General features: G+C 30.6%; 1 protein-coding gene across 1 annotated transcript; it reads right to left on the bottom strand.

Moving 5' to 3' along the window:
• Positions 1-6,549: 6,549 nt before the first annotated feature.
• LOC133702942 (two-pore potassium channel 3-like) lies at positions 6,550-10,650 on the bottom strand. Its single transcript, XM_062127286.1, has 2 exons — positions 9,210-10,650; positions 6,550-7,286 (listed from the first exon to the last, which is right to left on the bottom strand). Exons 1-2 carry the CDS (start codon positions 10,346-10,348, stop codon positions 7,139-7,141), a joined length of 1,287 nt encoding a protein of 428 aa, XP_061983270.1. The 5' UTR covers positions 10,349-10,650; the 3' UTR covers positions 6,550-7,138.
• Between the last annotated feature and the right edge of the window lie 8,933 nt (positions 10,651-19,583).

Below are 19,583 nucleotides of genomic sequence, written 5' to 3'. Positions count from 1 at the left end.
TGGATAGTTGTAATAACCTATTTTGACCCCCCCTGTTTTTCAAACATATTTTAAAAAAACAATTTTTTGAGAAAAATAAAAAGTAAAAATAGAAGAAGATTGTGGAGCGGGAAATAAAAAAAAATAGGGACTAAAATAAATATAAGAGTTTAAACTCATCTCCAAAACAACTATAAGATTAAAGATAAGGAGATAGGGATAAAAAAGATATGAATAAATGAAAAGATAAGTAGAAAGTGGACTATAAATATACTAGAAAGCATAAGAAAAAGAAGAGAAAAAAATTGGAGAGGAGAGCCTAAATAGAAGACAAACTCAGAAAAATCACTAGAAAAATAAACATATAGAGACAGAAAAAAAAATCTAAAGAGGTGAGAAACCTAGGAAAAGGGAAACCAAAGGAAAGAAAAACACAAAACAAATTCATGAAAAACAATATACACATAAAAAATAATAATGAGAGAAAACATAGAGAAATAGAAAGGAGAAAAGAAAAGGGAAAAAAACTAAAGGAAAACAAAAAAAGTAATAGGAAAGAAAAGACCGAAAAAAAAAATAAGAGCAAACAACAAAAAAGTTATACATCTTTCTCCCACCTTACTGGATTTTGATCACTCCCACTCCACTCCAATAATAACAACTCTAACCCTGTTATTTTCACCAATCATAGCCTAGATTTCCCTTTCCAGTTGAGAACCCACCTGAAATTGCCACACATAACCACTTTTACTCAACTTACAACAACCGCCTTTTGACAGCTACTAAACACACCATCCCTCCTCCTCTCTCTCTCACATTAACAATAGCCTAACAAACCTGCCATGATCTATCACAGTAATAGACCAAAACTAGCACCCTAATTTGCCCTTAATCAACTCAAAATCCACCCAAATATTAGCCCAAAGTCAAAGACCTTCTTCTCGCCAAAAAATAAAATAAATCGCACTTAAAGATCAAACAAAAATCACAATCTTTGTTATCCTAAAAATTCAATCATCTATGTTTTTTTTTTTTAGCAGATTAGTGGTAGCACATGAAGCACACACACCACCATTCTCTCGTAGCATCCACGTGTCAATGCTATCAAAATCTTTTCCAATAGTTCCCACCCGACTTCATAGTAATTTTTGGATCTCGAATCAATTATTTTTACGTATGATGTGTTTTGTTTTGTTTTGCGTATATATGGATTTATTTGGAATGCAATTGTTTTGATTTTATTGTGAACATGTTTAATTTTTTTTATTTGTGGTCATGATTAATTTTTGCTTAGGTACAAGTTTATTTTTATATATATTATTAATGGTTGTGTTTGATTTTGCGTATGATTGTCATGTGTAGATGATTTTTGTATGGCTGTTTGATTTTCTTATATAGATGTGTTTTAAGTATGGATGTTTTTATCATTTGTTGGTTAATGATTTTTTTCTAAAAATTAGCGAGTATTTTCATATATATAAAGGTTCGTGTTGTTGGATTTTATCAAAAGATCAATCTATTGGCATTGTAATCTTTAAATGGGTCATATTATTAAGATATTGAAACTTTGTTGTTTTCATATAGTAAAAATTAAAAAAAATATATAATTTTTTTAATTTGTTTTGCGTGATTTATGATCAACCTTGAAATAGTATGATCCTTAAATGAGTCTTATTCTTTAAAGGTTGAAGAATTTGATCATTTTTCAAAAGCAGACACCAAAACTAGTTAGTTAATTAAAATACAAGGGTAATCACATGTCCAACATAAAAGACTTGTTTCTTAATTAGAATCACAAATAATTGATTTATTGTATATGTAAGCACCAAGATTAGGATTAGTTTTGTTTAAATTCACTATGGAGTGGTAAGGAATTCACTATAGAGCTAGACTAACTTTAGTATGGACTCAAGTAGTGTTTCTCACCAAATATTTTGTTCCATCTCATGAAAAATTCTTCGTTCCACGATTTCCTTACCTCTCTTCTCCACAAATCACACCAACCAACCTCAAACCATCTCCTATCGCTAGAGATGTATACTTTGCTTTTGCTCTCCTAGATTATTGTTTCGATTCTATCAATAATTCTTTTCACCTTGGAAAACATATATTTTTTGTTGATTTGTTACGTGGCCTAGCGATTGCCAAGTAATTAACAACATTCGAGAATGATGCTTTATCAATTACAACATGCGATGTCTTTTTTTATTATTAACGTGGATGTTCGAGCCAGCTTGCGCGCACTTCGACTAATTTCATAAGCCTTGAAGTTAACGACCATATAAGCCTCCAGTGGCCATCATATTAGCGACCAAAGGGCTCGAACTTGAAACCACAGAGGGAACAAACCTCTTAATCTCAAGCTCTTACCACTAGGCCACCTATTAGATGGTTTTCTTTTACTTGGATTAGAGTTTACGTAATGAACATCCATACTGATTCACATTGGATGCTTATTGTTGTGGTGCCCTTTCTTCTCTTTCTGCTAGCTCTTTTTTATTTGCCTTTTCTTTCTAACTTTTTATGGTACCTTTTGCTTTGCTAGTTATGATCCCTCGCATTTGATGTTTTTCTTTCGGTTTGCTCTTCTGAGTGTTACGTGCAAGTCAAATAAATAGTAGTGTGGCAATTTTTAGGCGTCACTTGGTTTATAAACAATGTGTAGAATCTTATGCTCTTGGAGCTAATGAAACAGAGCTATTCTTTAACAAAATTAATGGTTCTGCTTTTAATTATAGTAACTATATTTTTTATAATTTAATGTAGTATGTAGATTTATGTTTTTTTCCCTCTTAAATTAAGGTAATTGATGTTTTATTCATGCTTCAAGTCCAACCAAAATTCTCATTAGAGAGCATACTTCAACACATTCTTAGTACTTAATTATATAAATTTTTGCTTACAAAGTAACTTGAATGGGTGGTTATGAGAATCAACAAACATCACTAAATGGTCCATTAAAGGTGTGAATTGAGCAAATTACATGGTCAATATTTTCTTAGTTGATTTTAGATTTTTTTTTCTATTTTATTTAGAGATCTTTTGTTATTTTTCTAGCCTTGTTTAGGATATTTTACCTCGTATAAATAGGGTTATTTAGCTAGTATTTAGGGTTTTTTCTTGGTATTTTGATTTCAAAAATAATATTGTGCGTACAAGGTTGCTCATACTCTTGATTCTTTATTGAACTCCTTGGAACTTATCAAAGATTACTTCTTTACAATGTTCATCCTTATACTTTCAATTCTTGATTTGTTATAATCAAGTTGTGGTTTGTATCCAATAACTATGGTTATTTGATTCAGGTAACCACTAGGTCGGGTTCTTTTCAACTTGATTTTAGCTTTCTTGGGTTATGTTCAATCTTGATTATAGGTTTTATAATTCTTATCTTTCAGGTTCATATCAGTTGATATCAAAACTTAGTTCTAAAATCAGGTTTTATCTGTCTATCTTTAAATTTTCCATGTCTTTATTTTTTATTAATTTGGAGAATCTATTTTTTTGTTCTTGTTTATCAATTCTTGAATTGTGGTAATTATTTAAAAAAAAGGTAAAGTTTCTTTTAAATTATAGCTACTACCAAAATAGATCCAAAAAAAAATTGCAAATTTGGTTTCTATCGTAAGTTGAGATTATAAAAAGGTTGATTTTGGTTCCTAAAAAATTTGTAATTCATATCAATTTTGTTTGATAAGTAGGTATTCATTTGTTTGATATTGATTTTGGGTTATTTGAGTTTACATTGGTTTTGGGTTTTATTGAGTCATTCTTAAACTTTGTTTTTGTTTTTGTTTTCTTAATTGTCTTATTTCTTGAAATATATTGGTTGGACATTACAAACTATTTATATTGGTGGGTATTTTTTTATTGTTTTTGTTTAATTCCTTAAACAATTAAAAAGGTGAGCAAGAAAGGTAAAAGGCAAAAATATTAGACTGTTATCATGAAAAATCAAATTTTGAGTGAAACACTAGTGGAGTGATATATTTTTGAGGTAAATACATAAGGAAGTGTGTGAGGAGTTTTTTATTTACTAACAAAATTTTCAGATTTGACAATGTTAAATTTTCAGATTTGACCATCTTTTTTTATATAATAAAATGGGTAGACGATGTGTTTTCTGTCTAGTTTTTCTTACAAAAAATAAAGTAAATTATATGTCATCAGCTAGTTTTATTTCAGCCATTTCAGGTGGCTAAAAAGTTGTGACCCTTCTTTTTGGACTCAAAAAAACTTATTTTTAACTATTTTTTTCACTTGAAAACTCTAAAGAAAATTCGTTTACCCACCCAACAAACCTCAATAAACTCATATCTAACCTCAAAATAATTTTTAATCAATTCAAACACTAAAAATCATCAAAAAAAAATCTCATAAGTCTCGATTGACTTTTTCTAGCAAGAAAAGAAAAAATATCTATATAGAATTTTTCTTATCAAATATAACCATATGACTAGATCTCTCAACATTTTTACAATTACGATTAACTGTACCTTTTAACACAAAGATCGGTTCGCTAAAATATCCACATATGATAACTTTATTTTTCTTCTCTTGATTTGTAACGACTTGTTTTTCCTTTAAAATATGTGAATAAAACAAAGTTTTACATTGAAATACAATATCTTTGTTGTTGATCTACAAGAATTCCTGTGTAGAATTAGTTTTTTTTCTTTAAAGTGTATTTTCTTTCTTATACGGACTTGAATCAAACGTTAACATTACCAATCAATACTATCACTCCACTTGAGATTTCCCAGATGGTTGAATAATACCAATTGTTTCGTAGTTTTTGAAACCGCAATTATTGTCTCAAATTTCTTTCAAGTTTCTCAGGCTATCTTGGACTTCAAATGTGAAAGGTTTTCAAATGGTTAGATTCTTTCCTTTGTCAAAAGTCAAAACTACTTTTGACTCATTCTAACTCGTTAATTAAGGTGAGATTAACAAAGATTTTATTTAAATCAATGACCATATGTCACCGTTTGCAATAGGACAAGCCGACCTGACCATGCCCTAACATATCATTTTTCCCCTTGCTTTTTTTTGCTTTTTTTTTATTATTATTATTATTATTGTAGATGTTCAGACCAGTTTGTGTGTATCTTAATTAAACTCACTGATTCTAAAATTAACGATCATGTAAGTTTCCAGTGACACTAAGATTTATAAGACTCGAACTAATAATTTCTAGAAAGCAAATTCAAAACCTGACTAATTGAGCTAGATCTCTCGAAATTACACTTTCTTTTGTTTTCTTCATTCGAGTGAACGTCATTTTCCAGGAAAAGAAATTAAAAAATTCTCTTAAGTAGTCTAAATCAGCTCAATCCCAGTCAAGCTCAACACTTGAATTGAAAAGGTCGTCTTGTGATTCTTAGAAAAGTCGAGAATTATTAAGAAAGTAATCAAGGGCGGGCGACCTGGTATGCTCCCGAGGCTGTCAATCACCTCCCTGTGGGCTCATTGCTGATTCATGATTCTAGTTTTTTACCTCTCGGAAAGGGAACTTGAAAGAGATTTCAGGAGTGGAGTTTTGACAGTCAAGAAATATGTATGATGTAAAGCATCTACAGACTGTACATTCCGAAATCAAAGCTGGGTATAGATTACTTACCCTTTTAAAAAATATTTTATCTTTTAATTTTGTTCTTCTCAATTTTGTTCTTCTATTGAATTTTTTTTCTTTCTCAATTCTATCCTTTAATTTTATGTTGATTTTGAATTAATTTTTATAATTTGTTTTAGTTTACTGCTCTATGAAGTTATCAGAGTCTCAAACAAGCATCCGCATATTTGATTGATAATTAATTTTATGAGTATCTATTTTTATTATTATATTATTATATAAGAAATAGTTAAAATAAATAAATAAATAAAATTGTTAAACCTAGTGAAGTTCATAATCCAAGTTGTGGGTTTAGAGGATTAAATTGTGAATCAATCAAATATATTTTTGTCTTAGTATTAAAATAAAAAAGACATCATCTTGAATTTTTTTTCAAATCCGAACCATGATTTTTACTATCTAAGTTGTTTTTGAACTTACTAAACCAACTAGATCATATTAAAATAATTTTTATGTGGATCAATTTTAACTCTAGACCAGATAAGAAGTGAAGTTGAGAAATTTAAGGATAATATGTTGAATTGAATTTAATAATAATATTATGAATTTTTTTTTTCATGAACATAGCACGAGATAGTAAATTGTATAGTAATCAATTGAGCTTTTTTAATGTAAACTTTCTAACAAGTTATGAACACAAATACACCTCGCCTTCGCTCACTTTTTTCTTTGGAATTCGAATTTCTATTCTATGGTAAAGTAGATCACAGAAGATCCACATTAAATTAAATTTCACGTAGCGATTTCATAGCAGTTGCAGTGTGCAGCCTCTTATATTTTACTATGGTTTTAAACAGTAAAATATTTTTTTCATCATTTTTTTTTTTTTCAATTTCAGGATGGCTTGATATCCACGTTGACAAATGATATAGGGAGCTTGCCACTGCCCCCTACGCCCCCTTAACATATAAGAAAGCACACAAACACACACGGGCAGATACTTGCTGCAGAATGCAGATTCAATCAGGATAAAAGTCTTGCTACTGTAATTGTTATTGAGACAACACAAGAGAGACTATCCCAGATGATGGGAGAGAGGAGGAGCCCCACCTTTACTCATTCAACAACACATATTCACATTTGATGAAGACCCCAAATCATTACTGAGCCTCTTCGTCTCTTGGCATCTCAAAAAGAATTAATCCAACAGGTCTACACTAGAAAAATTACCTTATAATCCAATCAGCACAGTTGTCCACCTCCCCTGTCACTCAATAAACAACCAGCATTGTGGCTGCTAGGAGCTAAGCTGTTGAAACATCCAACCACCTTGGAAATCAAACTGGTTTCTAGACTTGGTTGAAAGAGGGCGGAAATTTGTCCATTGAAGCCCATGTGAACTCCAGAGATGGCAAGCTGATTGGGTAGCCATGACGAAAAGTAGGGGACCAGCTGATCAGACACTATAACTCATTGAGTTATATTTCAGTATGCAGCTTGAACACGATTAACCCTTCAAGGGCTTCAATAGTTTAATCTACAATCCACTGAGATTTCTTGCGTTCGGTAGCCCATGAGAAGACTTTATCAAGGGTGGCTTTCCATGAGATCAGCAAGTGTAATCTTCCCACAGTTGCCAGTGTCTAGCCTCTCAAACTGCTGACATATCTGCATAATATCTTTCTCTGATATCTTTCCCATCTCCTTGAGCTTGTATATTACATACTCTGACTTGCTGCAAATTTAAATCCAATGCAAGTAGTCAATAAAGAGAATATCCAGTCTTGGTCAACCAGAGTTTGGTATAAACACCAGACCAGATTGCGAAGAAGAGGATCCAAATTTCTATTTCTAATAGCAAGGAAAAGGAAATCTGATTAATTCACACAGAGCAAGCTGAAAACAGGAATGACACGTAGAAGAGAGCAGGATCACCACAACAAGAATAATTATGAGCCACCAAAAAAAAATACATAGCAAAGAATAGTAGGTTTAGAATGGAAGTATAGTATAAAATAAACAAAGGTCTCCACACTGCAATAACAAAGGCATGGGCATTTAACCCCAAATAAAAGTCGAAGTAAGTGATCTACAATGAATTAGATTTAAGATTTTCTACTTCCCATACCATGCCATTTTACTATCCACTTTCTGTTATTAGAGAGAACTACAGAGGAGCTACAATTCAGGCTACCTTAGGAAGAAACCCTATGATAAGAAGGGATAGAGAGCCTAGAAATTCACCCAGCTTAATCCTTGAAATTCATAATGGATGCTTCTTGAATTAGCATGAAATTAAGCCTCCGAAAAATCCACAAGAACAAGGAAAATTCCATAGCCATATTTGAAAAAGAAAAATTCACTAGTGCAAACTTATTCACCATGTTATCAATTATTGAGAGTGACTACATGGAATATGGTATTTATATGCTGTTCTCCAAAATTCACTGAACCTTGAGCCAAGTACATCAACCATTGCAAAAATATTCACGATGTTATCAATTATTGAGGGTAGCTACTTAAGACCTTCTGGGTGGTACGACATTTCTGGCGTATGCATCTATCTAAAAAGTATTGAAAATTAGTGCTCCATATCCATTAGCTTAGTTTTTTTGCAAAATAAGCATAGTTCACATTCTATACGTTGCAAACCGTATACCAAGATTCTCAAAACATCATCGTAATCTTTCATGTTTGTAAACTCCTTTTATTTTTTTAGATTTTGAAGCCAGGTAATATCCTGGGGCCACCTCTGTGGTCCAGTAACTAGGAGATACTAGGGCAGATTGATTAACAAAATTAAACACCTTTAGAAAACAAAATAAAACTTCTACCAGCAGCATAATAACATCGAATATTGACAGTTCATGTGGAACAACAGTAATCATTTGCTTGAATGAAACTATGTAATATAAAAATCAATTCTAAAGCAAAGTATAAGGAGAAAAATACAACAGAAAGTTCATAGTTCTCAAAGCAAAGACAGTGAAAGATGGGGCAACAAGGCCACATGTAGAAATCCTATGTTGTCTAATCGAGGCAGAGGGTTCTATTGGGAGAATGGACAAGGAATCAAATGCCCTCATGAAGATGAAGAAGCTAACAAGAAAACTGGGCAAGAGTTCAGACACCAATACTGACACGAGTTTACAGCTCTGATTTAGCACAAAAGCTGAACAGTAACCTTTATTCCATATTAACAAAGCTATATTTGGCAAGTTCCTTGACTCCATTAATCAAATATTTCCATCGAAATCCTTTTAACCAGGCAAAGAATATTGAGGACTGTTATAGAGCAAGTAAGCATGAAAAAAGTGAAGCCTATGTATAGCAGGAAGGTAACTTGGCTACACCTTTTAGATTTTTTAACCAGGCAAAAAAGTTTGTACATGATTTTCTGGTTCTTTCTGCAAATTAATGTTCAATTGTATGCCACAAATTCACAATTCGATGTAATTCAAGGTTGATACATACTATCCAAACATAGTAGAAAGGAATGCACGACACAAATAGGGAAAGAGAGTGAATATGATAGCCCAGATCATTATAAAAATTTGAAGAGAACTATTTTCTTAACCCATGACCTTCAAAGCAGACAAATCGAAACATACTGGTGTGACACTAGTGTGGAAACAGTCAATAAGTAACAAAGCATTACCTCACAAACCCATTATTCTCAATGTCTGCAGCAAGAAACTCCGAGACAGTCATGTGTTGACCAAGCACCCACTTTGCCATCATCCTATGCCGCTTATCAACTCTTGCCTCGGCCAAATACAAAAATGCTCGAGCAACAGCAAGTGTCGACACAAGCAACCAAATGGAAGCGAAAATACGACCAGCCAATGAGGTGAATGCCCTATCACCATATCCAACTGTTGTAACAGACATAACGGATAGATAAAGTGAATCCAACCATCCTAGCCTCTCGACAAAGTGCATGAAACCAACACCAACTCCGATACAAAGAACCACAACACCTAATGCCAATCCTACCTTAATTCTTATCCTCATCCTCCCTTTCTTCACATCGATTATACATGATCCAGCAGACTCCTTTTCAACCCCTCTCTTAACATTCCTCAACAAATGACTCTCTTGCAGATCAAGCACATAACTAACCATCCCAGAAAGAAAAATATCGATAAAACCAAAACCAACCAACACAAATAAAATGGAAAACAACTTGGTAGCAGTGCTATTGGGAGTAATGTCCCCGTAGCCAATAGTACACATAGTCACAATACAAAAATACAAAGCATCCGCAACTGGGTGCGTTTCAATTCCTTCAAACTTGTCACGATTAAGAGTATATATAAGCACACCGAGAGACAGATACAATACCAAGAGCAAAAAAGCTTGACCTATAATTGATTGGGAACCAAATCTTGGCTTGGCAATCACAGGTTGGTTAAAATCATTGATGACAGCCATAGCAGGTGCAGTTTTTGACCTGTGAAGATTGGTTTTCGTCCATGGGTAATTAGGATCAACTAAACAAGATTGCTGATGAAGATGTTGCTGTAACTGAGGAGAATCAAGGAATGAGTTGTAATCTTGATTAGAAGAGGAGGGTCTTGGTGACTTGAGAGAAAACGTTAAGGCTTCAACAAGAGGAGACGGGTCTCTTGGAGAAGAAGAAGATGGGCCAAAAATAAGGCGGTCTTTGAGTTCAGAAGGAGTTAGAGGGAGAGGTAAAGAGATTTCATCGTCTTCAGGGAGAGGGCAAAGTAGCGGGGGTGGTTGTGGTGTTCTCTTTCTTGGGCTTAGATATGGAAGTAAAGGCTCTTTCTCCATACCGCCAATTCTGTCCGCCGGGAAGCAGTTACCGGAACTAGCAAAGATTTGGAGAGGGAGAGATACATGTACATGTAGACATTGAAACTTGAAAGAGAGTATTTTGATGGTGTTATACTGAACTTGATCTCATTCAATTCAGTCCTTTTATTTGTCCTAAATTGTAATTTACTACCTGGATTTGCGAGCTTCACTTGTGAATCCTTCCACGCAACATGATGATGCCGCATCTCAACAGCTGAACTGGCCCTGCCATTGCCAAACCATGCATTGAGCTTCGGATTTTCTCTTTTCTTTTTTCCGTGTTTGACTATTAAAGATTTAAAATATTGGTAATCCGCATCTAAACGTATACATTACGAAAACTTAGATTCGAATCTAGATAATGACAAGAACAATAACAAAAGCAAACTTCCTTGCTCCCTTGAAAAAAGAATTCTTGAGTTATTCCCCTGGTATGAAACTACTCCATGGCGACCTTAAGGATTGATCCAAGACTTTTTGATGAATAACTTAGTCTGTCATCCACATCCAATCAATGCCCATAAACAACGATATAGATAGGAGGCAACAGGTGTAGTATCAATTATTAAACTCAGTCCCATTTCTTTGGATTATTAGTTTTGGTTCAGAGCTGTGCTAGAAAGTAGAATCCAACCGTTTTATTATCCAGACGACATGTCATCCGTCTTTTAAAAGTTAAAAAAGAGGGGGTGGACGACGTGTTTTTTATGCCCTACTATTAACAAAACAAAACATCTGGCTTGCTGGCCATGCCTACTGTATAAGCCTGGTGCACGAGCCAGACATTTTATAATGGGTCAAGCGGTGAGTGGACTTACATATTTAACCCTTTTTTTAATGTGTTTTTAACCCTTCAAAATTAAAAAAAAAACAAGTATACATCATATCATTTCATCACTTGCTTATTTTTTAAAGGTTTTTTTTTATTTGAATTGAAAAACAAACTCTTTTTGTTATCAAACTTTTAAAAATTTAGGGTTATTTTTAATTCAGTCTCACACACAATCCTAATTTTAAAAAAAAAAAAAAAAGAATTGTTTGATGTAAAAAAAAGTTGCATGCACTTGGTTTGCGTATAATTAAATAAAAAATAATTTAAAAAAAACATTGTTAAATCCAATAGTATGCATGACCTGAATCATGAGTTTAGTAGGTTAACTTCGATTAGCTCTTGTCTATTTTGTTATTTTTTTAATAGAATATTTTTAATTTTAATTTCATCCTTCAATATTTTTTTTCATTTACTATAAAAAACACATTGAAGGAGCGTGCATATTCTTTTTTATTTATGAAAAAAAATATTTGATCTATGATAAAGTATGGGTCAAATGATTAGTAAAACACTAAATGGCATGTGCAAATCATTGTAACCTACGCCATTACATACCCAGACTCATTGCATTGTGGACTTCCATACCTTAGAAGTTGATAAGTTCCTTATGTATAAGTTTTCTCTATCTACTTCTTTGTAAGTGTTAAACATTATATTCTTATATCATACATATCTTATAACATTAGTGTCAACCCATCACTACTTAGGATTGTTGATAAGATTGACTTCAGAAATAACACAAGAAAAGTTCATTTCTAAAACTTCATTAGTGAGGTGATCAACCTCAGTAATATTAGTTTGATCAATCTTTTTCGTAAGGTTTCCTTACTTACCCTTATTTCTGCAATCTTTGGCCAAATACTTAGTCTTATTGCAGATAGAGCACTTGTCATTTACCTTTCACAACAAGCTTCTTTTGATTTTTGTTGTGGATCTTTACCTCTTATTTCACAACATTTGCTTTTAGAACACTAAAAGAGTTAGTTCTCTTTTTAGATAACTTATTATCATGTTTTATCCTCAACCTCAAAATGAGATCTTTAATTCTCATCTTCTTGTGTTTTTATACTTAAGATAGTTCTTTAAATTTTTCCAAGATGATAATAATTTTTTAATTATTGCATCCACTTAGAAGGACTCACTAAGAGACATACTTTTAGTATGTATATCCTGCAAGATAAGTTAAAAATCTTGAATTTGGCTCGTTACAGTCATTGAATCAACCATTTTGAAATCTATAAATTTACTAACAATGAAATTCTTCATATCGACATCTTCAACTTTGTACTGTTTTATTTAAAGCTTCTCGTAATGCTTTTATACTCTTAATTGAACTATACAGATAATATAGTATATTTTCCAACACATTCAAGGTGTAGTTCTTACACACGAAATCAATATAATTTCATGCATCAGCAGTCAATACAATAGTACGGTCAGATTTATTTTCTGATGATTTTGGCACTTTCTCGGTCAAGAAGTTTACCAAGTTCAAGGTGGTTAGATAGAATTACATTTTTTGTTGCCAACTTTTAAAGTTCAATCAATTAAAATTTTCAAGTTTCTTATCATACACCACAGAACATGATGGTGGGAATTCTCACTACCGAATTAGTACTTACTGAAGCAATATTGGTTGGCTTAACCAAATTTTGAGTAGGAGTAGAAGACATGTTATAATCTATAAAAAAATAATAGCCAATAAGATTTATAAATAAATATTTAGGCTCCACAATACGCAAGTAATAAAATAAAAACTGGTAATAAAGCAAATTTTTAAATAAAAATATTTAAACTATGCAAAATTAAATAAACAGTCATTCCATTTATGAATTGTAATGTACAAAAATAGTATCGTAAAATAATATTTTCACTTAGTAAGTTCTTAAAAAAGATTGGAGGGGTCACAAATGGTCCCGTTTAAAACTCAATCTCTTTAGACATAACTTCCTAAACCGTAACCATTCACCGCATTAACTTTTTGTACATGTGAACAAAACCGACCAAATAAATTTGGTATCAATCTTAGAGAGTATAAGCAAGATAGTATAGACTATCATTAAAAAAAAATCAATGATTCACTTATTGGAAAATATAAATAAAAAAAGATATATGACATGGACCAAACCATTAAAATTGCATGAAAAACAATTTTAAAAAGACAAATTATAACTTCAAAAAAAAAGATATATAGAAACCTTCTCAAATTAAATAAAAAGAAAAACTCATAGCAAACCAAAAGGTTATAAATTAAATTGTATAGAATTAAGATTAAATCTATATGTGAGAATATAACAACTAAAAAAAACGTTAAATAATAACTTAGATTTTAAAAATGCTAAAAACCTCTTTCACAATTAATTTATACTATTATTCTCATTATTAATTTTTTTTCTCACAAGATAAACTAAACAAAATCTTAAAAAAATCAAACTAAAGCTTTAAGATTGGAAATCAAAGTTTGTAAATATATATTAGACTAATGAGTAAAGATATTTAGTTTATCATCACAAAAGCATTGCAAACAAAAGATGCCCAACGAAAGCCTTGAGTTTATACATGTTTAAAACTATAAGTATGTAAAAGCATAACTAAGGCAAACATGCTTTCAACAAAAAAAAATAATAAGATTCTACCTTACATATTAAGTATATAATTAAACTTGCAATTAATATTAATTCAAAGTTTTAGTATGCATATTAGTAAAAAAAAAATATCTATATTTAAATTAAAATAAAGAAAGGTATTTACTCGTTGAAGTACTTTAAAGTAACAAACATTTTGTTGTTGTGAAGGATTAGTGCTTTGTTCTTAAGGTTTTATTGCTCTTCACTTGTGCAACTAGAATATTTACAATATATCTCTCAAAATTCTAACACCACTACTTTGGTTTAGATGCACTTCTAAATAAAAAAATTTAAATCAACAATTATGGAACTCAAATATTTCTCAATAAAATGAACCTCAACTCTAGATTTGAGAGGAAAACCAAAGCATGAAAAAAAAAGGCACTAAAAATGAAGTGAGGAATAATGTCTAAAAATAATAAAAAAATCAGGTTGAAAACTCTTCATTCACCCCCTTTCTTTCTAGTGAATTTTAAAAGTTAAAAGGTTAAAAAATTGATTCTCATCATTATCAACTTTTGATTAACCACTATATATCAAGAATTAAATCTAGAAAAGCCAAGATTCTCTTAGTAGAAAAATCAATTATTCTTTAAGATTAATTTCTCATTCACCCATAATTTGTTCAAATTATGTTAAGTATAACAAATTTTCAAAATTTATCAATTCACATATTTCGTAATTTATTATATAAAGCGTAAATACTATTTTTTTATTGCTCAGTTAAAAACAAATTATGATACATCAGACCATATTCATAATAAATTACTTTGTTCTTTTCACATTAAAAATTAACTTCAAAATCTTACATTTAGTGTTGCACAAGCAGATCACTCCTAGTTAATTAACATTAACAACTTTTTCACACTTAATCCATTCATGTTTTTTTAAAAATTTATTTAATTTAGTGAAAATATCTTCTATGTTTTTCATTCGAAGTGTTAATTTTAAAGCTTATGTTGTAGGAAACAGGTCATCTGAAGCCAATTTTACCTAAAATTGTAGCTGCAAAGTAGCGTTGACTGTAAAGCTAGTCTTCTCTATTTTACAATAAGCTCTTGATTTTTGCCTCCAATCAAGGTTGTCAAAAACATTTTTTTTAACAAGACATGAAATATACAATATAAACTCGGATCGAAAACTCGAATCGTAAAATTACAAGAAAAATATTTTAACTAATTATATATTAACAATTTCAGTTAAGTAGTAAATAATAATATAACACAATTAAAATAAAAGTGAAAGAAACAATACAAATGCCTAAACACCTTAAAATATATAATTCAAATAAAAATTCATACATGGTTTAAATAACTTAAAAATACGAAAAGAAAAAAAAATGAACAACTATGTTTTATTGATAGAGTTTCAGAACATTTTCTAGAGGACATGTCTTGAAATATACTACAGGCAACTAGTGAGATGATACAACATTCTAAGGTATATCACCAACTTCAAAAAAAAAAATTAACAGAGACCAATACAGTGAACCCGTGACAACGAGAACAAAAACGTACAAAATGACATCAATTTTATCTCATGCCATCTCACCTTCCGCCTTTTTTATACTAGTAACAAGTCCTAGAAATAATATCTAAATATCCTACCAAGCAAGATATGTATTTCAAGTTCTCTCTGAGTCTTTGTCGTCTCTCTTTGCAGTTAACAATAGTTAGTCTAAAACACAGTATTTCTCTTTATATAAGTATTTCTATCTCTTATTTTACTCATTTGATTCATCACCATCTACCTCTGTCTTCCTATGGTTTCGATCCTCCGATCATGCCTTCCCGGTCTAAAATACAGTACAAAGCTTTCCCATACCCAAGATCCTCTAATGCTGGTGTTAGTATGCCAAGGTTGAAAATTTGAGATTTAGGCAACAGGAAAGGGGGAGACTGGGGAGTGGGGACTATGTAGTGAAGTGTCAGGGGACTTGACAGGGAGGCAATAAATTTTTTAACTTTTGTGGGTTAAAACTTGAAATCGATCAAACTCGTAAAATCGGTCTGATTTAACCGATTTTGACCGAGTTTGATCGATTTTGAATTTTAACCTGATTTGATATATTATATACATGTTAACTCGTAAAATTATAAGATTTTAAAAATCAACTCATGATTTTGACAACAATATCTCCAACAACCTACTATGAAGGATACAGGTCATCTGCAGCCTTCCATGTTTCAGGCCATCTAAATACACAACATGCTATGGGACCATCTGTTATCTCTTTAGTATAATTACTTCATGACATTTTTTCAGCCATTTAATGCAGAAGATAGGCTTTACTGAAAAGTGACCGCATAATAATTGATTTAGAAATGGTTATGATTATTATTTTTAAGTATTTTTTTATTTAAAAATATATCAAAATAATATTTTTTTTATTTTAAAAAATTATTTTTAATATTAAATTATCAAAATAATTTAAAAATATAACCGGCAACAAACCAAAGTGAAGGATCTTACGTACAAATCTAAAGGCAACTCAGCAAATTCACCAAAAAGAACCTACTACCATGCAGTAGCCCATATAGTTTTGAAAATGCCAGTTTCATATCCAGCTTCACACTGCTGGCTGTGACCATGGCAGTCCTACTTCCATTCTCATTGCTCAGACTTAGAAGGAGTCTTTGATATAAGATTGACAAGGATGAGAGGATTATGACAATACCCTTCAAAAGTTTTGCGATTCCTTTACTCAGAAACTACAAAACAGGCCCTTAAAAAGTATCGAGTAATAATGCTAAAGTAGAATTTCAGAAACCAACCTCTTTGCGTCTTCCCTGGGCCTTCTGCTGTTCAAAATTTTGCTGATTACCATGCTTCGTTGAGCCATGAGCTCTTGCATTCTTCTTTGTCTAATTGCTTCTAACTCAGGATCAGCCTATACGTAACAACAACAAGAAGAAGACTTGAGCAGAAAGAAAGAAGGTCCTTTGATTTCTGGCAACGAAAAAAGACTCCAACTTTGAAGTGTATTTGGCATGGAAACCCGCATGAGATCAGTTCATATATTACCTCCTTGTATGAAAATTAAGCGTTCATAATCTAAATTGGGTATCTAAGAATTAAGCTAACAGAAAAATAAAACCGAAAAAATTAGAGGGAAATTAAAGGAGACAAAGAAATAGAAAAACAAAAGCATTTGGAGCATACCATTGATTGATTGGAGTGATGACACAGAAAGTTGGATTATTTATTTATTGCTGAAGATTGTGAATCTGCCTGCCTCGGCTTGTAATGCTTTTCTTTGCTCCTCCTGCAAAGAGAATTTGTATCATTATGGGTGAGTGCTTTCACCAAGGCCTTGTTAGTGAATATGCTCAGCTGGTCACATTAATTTTATTGGTATAAAAAAATATTTATTATTAACAAAAAAATATTTTCAAAAATATTTATAATTTATTAATAAATCTAATATTTAATAAATAAATATAAAATGAAAATAAAGCTCATGAAAAAAAATTATATAAGAAATTATAAAATTGTTATAATTATAAGATTTTTATTGCATCAAAACGTTATTCTTAAATGTTTTTGGTTAATGTTTTATTAAGACTGAATATTACTTAGAGTTGTTAAGATCGGTGCGTATTATGTTTTTTTTTAATGAAATAAAGTAGTTGTTTTTATAAATTGAGGTATGAAGGATATCTATAATTAATATACAGGTGCTTGTCAGAAGATATATACACTGAACCGATCTGCAAAAGAATTTTATATGAAGATATCACTTATGTTTATGGAAAAACTTACGTGATAATCGTGCAAGTGATATTTAGACTTGAGAACACTATATTATCTTATATAAGAAGAGTTATGATTTGATCCTGACAACACGTTATCTTAATCAATAGTAACAAACAGACAAATATTGAGTATAATATAAACTATATGAAGGTATTTAAGTAATTAAAAGAGAATTTATCACCCTAGATGAATTAAAAAAAAAATATTTAATCTATTCCCAAATAGTATTGATTGTGAAATCCTTAACCAAAATGAAGAAAAAGAATTGAAAAGAGTTTCAAATCTTATTCAGATAATCAAATGATTATAGTGTTGAGAATAAAAAAAAAATTAACAAAGCAAACATATTTCATACTATAATTTCTAAATCAGAACATTCTTGATAAAAATATACTAATTACACTGAGAAACTGATCATTGAAAAGTTAAGTCAAGCAATTTATAATTTTTTTAATATTTGACTGATCATGACAAATTGTTAGACACTGTACTTGATCTTCAAATATAAATCAATCAATTGTTTAATCGATAATAAATTAAAATTTTTAATTTATTTAATCTTATTTTATTTTTTAATTATGATTTATGTTTGTGTTAACTTATTAAAAAACTTATAGAGTCACACATATAAGAATCATCAATCAAAAATCAAAATGAAATAATTATTTAAATATGACTTGATTATAAATAAATTTTAAAAATTGATTAATTCAAAATTTCATGGTACTACTTCTTACAATTCCACCTTTAGTCAACCAAGAAAGAAAGGTTAGATTTAGATTCAAAATTTATAGAAAAAATGTTTAAAGTTGTGTTCTTTAAATTTCATGTTAAGTTGGATTTCAAATAACATCATTATGATTTCAAGAGTGTTTAGGAATGCGATGCAAATTGTATCTTTAAAAATTTTAAAATTTGTTTTTGTTTAAAATAAAAAAAATTAATATATTTTGAAATTGTTTTGATATGCTAATGTCAAAAATAATTTTTTAAAAAAAAATTTATTTTTATGCATTTTTAAATTAAAAAAAAAACACTTTAAACCACCACCGTTACCACAATTTCAAAAATCGCTTCAACAAGAAGCTTAAACAAACGGAGTGTTCATCGTCATCTCCAAAATTTAGCAAAATCCATCCCAAAGCAAACAAAAGAAGAATCAAAACATATTTGACTCTCAAAACCCACTTCAAGAAGACCATCCCTCTTGAAGACTCTCTCTACTAATCGTTGGTTGCTCCAAGCTTCCCTTGCTTCTTTTCAATGTTTCATCTACTTGTATCTTACATTTCTTCACTTTTTCTTGCTTTTATTAATCCATTTTCTTAGTGATTTTATGGATAAATATTCAAGGGGTTTAGAATTACTAATATTTTGTTATGTTTTTTTTTTCTTGCTGGGGATTTAGCGGCCGGTGGATCGAAGTACTATGGTGTTCTTGAGGGAAAGGGTGCTGTAGCAGAAAAGGTTCTATTTGTGGCAGACCAAACTAATCTGCTTTTGTCTCTCTCGTTGAAACTTATGTTTTCTCCTGCATTTTTCTTTGTTGGTGTCTTGCTATTGCTGGGGTTTTAGTCAACTACGTGTTAAGTTTTATTAGACAAGTTTGAGGGTTATTCCTGTAATAGTATTTTTAATTTTTAATTACTGTTATTTTTATGATTTGAATTCATTTGAAATTCAAATCATTAACCTTTAAAAGGGAATTGATTTAATTTTTGAAATTTAATTTAATTTCTAGGGTTAAAAAAACATCACATCTAGCTTCAATTGTCGTAAATTAATAAATTTTGTTTTATTTTATTAAATCGAGCATTAATTATAGGATGATTTTTTCTTGACATTACGAGAATTCTATATCAAACCAATCAAAATAAATCATTAAGTTAAATCTTAAATAAACTTAAAGTGCAAAGATCAAATAAATAAAAGAGTCTAGTAACTAAAAAGTTTAAAGAAAAATATTGTGGAATATTATTATAATCTATATAAGATT

This window comes from Populus nigra, chromosome 9 (genome assembly GCF_951802175.1).
Source record: "Populus nigra chromosome 9, ddPopNigr1.1, whole genome shotgun sequence".
NCBI lineage: Eukaryota > Viridiplantae > Streptophyta > Magnoliopsida > Malpighiales > Salicaceae > Populus > Populus nigra.
Note: the sequence above shows the minus strand (reverse complement) of the source record. Positions and strands in the feature narration are given on the sequence as shown.